The sequence below is a fragment of the Vigna unguiculata genome, chromosome 9, assembly GCF_004118075.2.
Source record: "Vigna unguiculata cultivar IT97K-499-35 chromosome 9, ASM411807v1, whole genome shotgun sequence".
In the NCBI taxonomy this organism is placed as follows: domain Eukaryota; kingdom Viridiplantae; phylum Streptophyta; class Magnoliopsida; order Fabales; family Fabaceae; genus Vigna; species Vigna unguiculata.
In genome coordinates this window covers 32,481,507-32,488,966 of record NC_040287.1, presented here as the reverse complement: position 1 = coordinate 32,488,966, position 7,460 = coordinate 32,481,507, and the positions used below count along the sequence as shown (strand labels likewise).

Genomic DNA, 7,460 nt, shown 5'->3' with positions numbered 1-7,460 from the left:
TCTGCATCATGTACCTTGTTGATCTATTGAGATTGCTCTGACGACAAATCTAAGGTATAATTAGTTTGCTGAAAGAAGTATTACATTCAATAAAAGATTGGGTCATTATTTTTTGTTTTCATTCTTCTAGTATATAATAATGTTTTCATTCTTTTTTTGAAATACTTATGAATCCTATTGCATTGTTAGAAGAACTATATAAATACTTTAAATATTATTCCCGTGAAGTGTAAACAAAGTTTTTTTTTTAATATTTGAATATTTAAATACATAAATAAGTACTTTTTAATATTTGAATATTAAAAAGCATAATCAATACATGACGTGCATAAAAACATGATGTACATGATTTATATAAATACAAAGTAAAGCTCATTTGATGAAATGGAAAAAAACATGAACTTCCATAATTTATATTCATTGGTTTGTTTTTCTATTACATGTATGCATGGCTCTCAAAGAATCAAGAATTAAGTTATTACAATTTAAAATAATTAAGTTTATACTTTTAAAATAAGTTATTTATTATATAGTTTTCATATTTTTTAATTAATTATTCAAAAAATATATAAAATTTTAAAAATATAAATACACATACAATAGCATGAACTTTCCTAGTAAATTCATAAACACGGTTTCAATTCAGTAAAATAATTGATCAATAACAGAAATTTCTACAACAATTACTATTAACAATATACACCCTATTTCAATGAATATCCCTCATTTTTTAATAACAGAAATTATATTTTTTTAATTAAGTAGGTTAGTGAGCCGATCCATTTAACCCATCAACCCGTAATGGATCGGATCGAATTAAAATATTTTTAACTCGTTAATAAATAAATCAGGTTAGGTTAACCTACTAAATAATCAACTCATGATGAATTGGATTGGGCCGGACCGTATTTTGACGGCTCTACTAAAATGTTGTCCTCGTAAGAGTTGGGAGTGTAAAATGAATATTCGTGTTAAGACTAAAATAACTCATTGAAAGAACATTTGTTATTTGTTTAAATAAAAGTAACATAAGAAATAACACTTATTTATATTTCGAGACGTGAGTCTGTCTCATCAAATTTAGGTGATTAGTTACCTTCTCAAATTTAAGTAGTTGGTCAGGAAGGTTTAATTGGACAAACCAATATACACCAGTGAGTACTTCTTTTTCTTTAACCTTTTGCATTGTATGTTATAACTGTTTAATTAGAAGAAAGGAAAAAACTAAAATTAAACTTTTTCTTTACTGAACAACTACATATTTTTTTGTATTGTTTTTTTTTTCTTGAAGTGTCGTTCAACCTTTTATTACTTATTACTCAATTAGATTAGAGGATCAAATTTAAAAAAAAGAGAGACTAAATTAAATAATAGAAATAGAAAGAAAAGAACATCATTGTTTTTTCAAATACTAACATGTTAATTCGTATTTACGGATCACTTAAGTAACGACGACTTCATTTGTGGGATCCAAGGCATCATAAAATGTTTCCAAGCAGTTTCATACTCATCCAGGGATATAAAACAAAAAAATTGGAACATAGTAAATTTTCTCTTGGCATGCTTGTATTGTATTTGCCTTATCAATCAGAAAAGCTTTAGTTACATGAAGCACAGTGACATTTATACAGATTCCATCCCCACAATGCACTTTTACGAGATTACAAGGTGGTGTACCTTCATCACTCATAAACATTTACATGCAACAGTTATCAAATCACTTGCGCTAAAACTTGTGAGGAAGCTTCCGAGGATCATGAACATGAACATGAACATCATAGAGCACTGTGTTCCATCACAAGCTGCCATATCTTACTTCTGTGTTTGGCTTTTGCGTCTGCTAATGAAAAACCAGCAAAGCCTACCACTCTTCTCACGCCTGCATCACATCCAAAAATTGATTACTAACTCATTAAATTACAATCACGATACTGGCATAAATTACACAAGCAAATATTTGGTAAGTCAAGATTTATATTTACTATCCTTGTTACTATTCATAAACAATGTTTCATAATTGGTTAAGCGATTTTCCTAATTCAAAGTACACACTCCATACCAGGTTGCCTTACACCTATGCCGTGCTTTGCAACTAGGTGTTGTCCCTTTGTGCAACAACTTGAACACTGAACATTAGAGTATGGACATAACCCCACTTTTCTTCTTCTTATTGATATTAAAGTTCTTAAAAGAAGCACTGAAAAAGGTGCTGTCGCCTCTTGAACCGTGACAGTCATGGATTGATTTTTAAGATACTGTTTTAAGGCAAGTTCAAGCAACCCGACAACCTATGCGCGTTGCACCTTTTTTGGGCGTTGAAATTTTACTCTGACTTTTTAAGTCACAACGTATTGGGTTGAATGCAACATCGAGACACCAGATATTTTTTTCGGCTTTCAAGCAGATATGCTTCCTAAGAATCAGTTAAATTTGAAGGACAAACAACTGAATGTTCTGATCTTGTTGTTACAAGAACCAAACAACCATTGGAAAAAACAACTTTCGACTAAAAAACTATAGCTGTAGTTTTAATCTGTTGTTACTTTTAAATCTTTGAGCATTTATGTTTAATTTTTGGACAAAACACGCAATTTCCTATATGCATCTGTTATGAAGTGGCTCGAACGAAGATGGAACATACCTGCTATTACTCCTGCTATTGCTGCTGCTGTTGCTGTTGCTACTACTGCTACCGGAACTTTTGGAACTGCCACTATTGATACTGGATTCACCACTGTCACTCCCTTTACACGCGGAAGGGCTCTTCTTCCACCACTCCTTATCAACACCACCCTTTGTTGATCCATCAGGTTTAGGGGTAACTCTTGAACTGCTATTCCCAGAGGACTCACTCTTCTTCTTCTTGCTCTTGTTCTTGTCCTTAGACCCCAGAGAAAAAGGAAGCCCCATTTTGAGGTAGAAACCTCCACGGTCAATGTTTCCGTTTCTCTTCACCTGCGTCATCTTGTTATCAACCCTTTTACCGGCACCGCTTTTGTCCCTCTTGTAGACGGTCAAATTCCTCCGCTCCTCCACTGCGGTCTCTAGCCTGTGGTGCTCGACGAGGTCCTTCAAGGAGAGCTCGTAGTTGGACTCGGGCATGTTCTTGACCATTTCCATGAGTTCCCTCTGCCCTCTAACTATGGCCTGGGTCCTGGACGTGGGTGAAAGGGTGCGGTGGTCGTTTTGGCTGTGTGGGGGGCTGGTGGTCCACATGGGAGGAGAACAAATTCCGGAATCATCCTCGTTTAGTTCCTGAAAAGGCGGTTTGGAAGGCCACATAAGAGAGTTGGTGGGTTCCCATGTGGTGTGAGGTTTGTGTCGGGTTCCGTCGTACAGATGAAAAGAATCGGTGGGGTGGTGTGTCCTGGGATCAAGCATGGCGTTGGTTCTCTGTTCTGTTCTGTTTGTGTTCTGTTTTAGAGTAAACAGAGGAATGAATGAAGGAAGGAATATATGTGTCCGTGTTGAGAAGAGAAGAGCGTGATGATGTGTTGAGGGACGTCAGGGTTTGGCTGAAAGGTGTAGGGTGATGGTATTAATTTCGTGGTAAGGAAGATTTAAAATGACACATAAAGAGAGAGAGTTAAAGAGGGGTCTAAAAAGTCAAGGGATTCTAGATAGTTGAGGATGATGTATTGTAATTGCTGCAATTTCCTTTCACATTTCTCGCATTTCTACGTCTCTCAATTGTAGGTGCCTATGCATAATACATTCAATAATACTTTATAACACTCTCAACAACACAAACAATTCTTTAGCATTTTTTTCAAATACATTATGACATAACTAAAATAAATTTATATCATACTTTAGATTCTCGTTATAAATTTTAAATATTTATTTAATATAAATATACTTTAATATTATAAATAAAATATCGTTTTGACTAAACGTTTTTGAGAGCAGTTCTTCGCAGGAGTATTTCTTTTTTCAAATTGAAACGTTTTTAGTAACCATAAGTTTTTGAGTCAACCTTAATCAAACTTGATGTATGGAGCATCAATTCTTTTAATTTTCAATTATTTGAAATGTATTTTTAATTTAATTTAACAGTTAATTAAACAAAATATCAATCGTCTCAAATTATTTTTCCTTTTTTATCTGTTGACTTAATATTATTCGCTAACAATAAAAGGTCGAGTATTATAATGTAAGTTATTTTTCATAAATATAAAATATAAATATTATATATATATATATATATATATATATATATATATTCTAAAATATATTTTTATTGTGAGTTTTAATTATGTCAAAAAAACCATCTTATCTATCCATTACATACTATTTTTGTACAATCTCTACTTAAACAAAACTATTAAAACTCTTAAAACTATCTTTGAAAAAAGTTAAAATAAATGTAATATTGTGTCCCATCGGGTGTGGGCTTACCTAACTTTATACCAGAATTCAACATTAAGATTAACCAAATCAACATTAAGATTAACCAAATGGATCTACCACGTATTCCTCAACCTCCCTCGTTTCAAATCAACCTCACAATTCTCCCACCACATATCACTCGCTTAGCGACATTTCCTCTTTAAACCGCGCACAACATTTACACATACCAATGTTAACTTACGAGAAGACAAATTTTACTAATATTTCAGTTTAAACATTCTCTATTCTTTGATACGGTCTCACTAAAAATAACACTGTTTTTATGGATCCAAATCGATTAAAAATTTGCAAATTATTAAGAAGTAGACTTTAAGGATAACTCAACCCCACAAAACAAATTTGTAAGATAAGGTTTGTATCCACTTATATACTATACATTTACTTTATCTATAATCGATAAGTGAGACTTCCAACAGACAACCCTCATGTTGATGTATATACATCTCGAATGTGAAACTTAATATTAATAGGTGATCCACAACAGGTGGAACAAATATACCCAACAAACAACAAATCTCATTAGGATAGACTTTAACAATGACTATGATACCATGTCAAAAAGTGAATTTTAAGTCTATCCTAACAAGATTTGTTGGACATATTGTTTCATCTGTTATTTGACTGCTGTTAAACCACTCATTCATGTATAATATCACTTACAAGATGTATATCTGGACATGAGAGGATGTGTTGAAAGTTACACATCAACTATAGATAAGCTAAATTTAAAATACATAAACAAATATAAATCCCACCTTACTAAAAATATAAATTAAAAGGTATAAATTTTTAAAAATCAAATTATATAATATTATTTAATTCTTTTAATATACATAATGGTTACACATGTAATAATATTAAATATAATTAAAATCTTAAAATTCTAATTTTTAGTATTTTTATTTTATCATTTATTTAAATTTTATATTTATAATAAAAAAATACTATAAAAACTAGTATATAAACAAATATAAATTTCACTTTACAAATCAACTTTGTGAGGTTAAAATTCACTTCTTAACACAAATCACACAGAAAAACATATTACACATAAATTGATTGAAATTTAAAAGGAAAAGATGGAGAGGCCTACTAGTTTAAAGGCAGTGCCCTTGTTAATATGTAGGGACTTGATTTCAATACCTTGGGGGCTCCTATGGATGTGGCCTTTTCATGTCTGCACTCTTTTTTATTACAAGCTTTTGGCGATGGAATTCAGTAAAGGCCATTTCTTCTTAACGTTTATTTTGTTTTATACAAGGACAGGGTACTTTGGAATTATTTATATTTCTTCATTATAAGTATTTATCGCTTGGGACACTGAAGAATGCCCCAAAGATTCTCTAAAACGGCATGAGAGAATTAATTAGTGACGATGAATCATCATGCTCATCTTAATCTTTCTTTCCAATGCACATCAACACATAATCATAGCAATCTTCTCCATTACGAATCTCTGCTGAAGGATCATTATATGCTTATCATTATGATTGTTAACAAATAATATTGAATGTTTCCGAAGCATCATGGATATGTAGTTGGTATATCAAAAAATCAGTTCTTATAGAGTGAGTGCTAATCAAACTCTCCAACCCATATAATTGCTTTGCCAACACAATTACATGTCCACAATTCAAGCTTCTTACAGCTTTTAAAACACATTCGTTGGTTCGGTGAGGCTTATTGGTCCCCTAGTCATGTTTTAGCTTTCAACCAACACTTCCAATTTCTTGTATTTCTAATAAATTTTATTATGCAATCAACAGAATTGGTGATTATAAATTCAAGAATGTTAAAGATACAAGGGAGATGAACCATACTCCAAATAAATACCAAGTACGTGTTTGGTGAGATACAAACTATATTATAATAACTAGTCTATCTGTCACCTTTTCATTTGATAAAAATATTGCAAGTGTTTTATAAGCGTAACGTTTTTTTTTCTCTCTCGTTTTTTAGTGACTACAAAACCTGTCTTCATTTATTGAGCACTTTTTCTTCTTTACCACAATTTTGAAACTTGATATAAAACGCCAATGAACCCACTAAAAAAGGCAGAATATATAAGTTGGAGATTAAATTGAATTACATAGCGTTAACTAAATTCTTTACCAAACCTAATATCAATTTTCGTGATGCAAAAGTTGGCGATTTTCTCCTTCTCTCTCTCTCTACCGTGTAGTACTATAAGAAAATATTATGTAATAAAATATTTTATGAAAATTAAATGATAATCTTGTCTTGTAAGCACCAATTATTATTAAATGAATAGAATTATTTGTAAATTGATAAGAATTCAAACTAATTAAATAAAATATTTCTATACATGTTCAATACTGTGATGCATATATATATGTATGTGTGTGTCATTTAGTTTTTCTTTTATAAAAATACGTCTTTAATTAGTCTCAAGAGGTAGGTAGCTAAAATTTATGATATAGCAAAACTTGAATAGGAAATTGAAAGCGAAAGTAAAGAAAAATGATACAACTCATAAAAGACATTTGATTTATTTATTTATTATTATACGGGAAAATTTATTTTGAGGTCTATATTATTTTACCAAAAATCGAAGTAAAAGGACGTAGCAGATATAATAATTATTATAGAAAAAAGGTTCCCTTAATTGGTGAGATAGAAGCAGTGGTTATTAGAAGTAAAGTAATCTTAAAAAGAAATTGTGAGAAACATGGCACATTAAATAGAGTATTGACATGCACATGCAGATGTTGGTGTGGCACAAACAGAATCGAGAAGATCGAAAGAAGACAGTGGGTGATTTGATTTGATGAATTATTAGAGATTTAAGAGTTTTGTGTCGTGTTTCTGCACCGCTAGTTTGAAGTTGCATGAATTGGCCACTGCACTTGTCTGTTTCCATTACTTAACGTGAAAGAGAAACATAGGATATTTAACTCCTTCTGTTGAGATTTTCTTGAAAAATAAACATAACAAATGCATATCATACTATATGTTTCATCCCTCTTTCTTTCTCATTTCGTTATCTCCTCCACCAAATTATCACTTTCGTAAAATCTTTGGACCCACAC

The 7,460-nt window shown here is 31.4% G+C and overlaps 1 protein-coding gene across 1 annotated transcript; it reads right to left on the bottom strand.

Moving 5' to 3' along the window:
- Positions 1-1,533: 1,533 nt before the first annotated feature.
- LOC114164628 lies at positions 1,534-3,548 on the bottom strand. Its single transcript, XM_028049365.1, has 2 exons — positions 2,642-3,548; positions 1,534-1,879 (listed from the first exon to the last, which is right to left on the bottom strand). The coding sequence occupies exons 1-2, from the start codon at positions 3,379-3,381 to the stop codon at positions 1,813-1,815; spliced, it is 807 nt and encodes a 268-aa protein (XP_027905166.1). The 5' UTR covers positions 3,382-3,548; the 3' UTR covers positions 1,534-1,812.
- Positions 3,549-7,460: the final 3,912 nt, after the last annotated feature.

Coding starts and splice junctions, on each gene's coding strand:
- LOC114164628 (XM_028049365.1), bottom strand. CDS start 3,381: ATGCTTGATCCCAGGACACACCACCCCACCGATTCTTTTCATCTGTAC. Junction 1,880..2,641: donor AATAGCAGGAGTAATAGCAG/GTATGTTCCATC, acceptor GATGTGATGCAG/GCGTGAGAAGAGTGGTAGGC.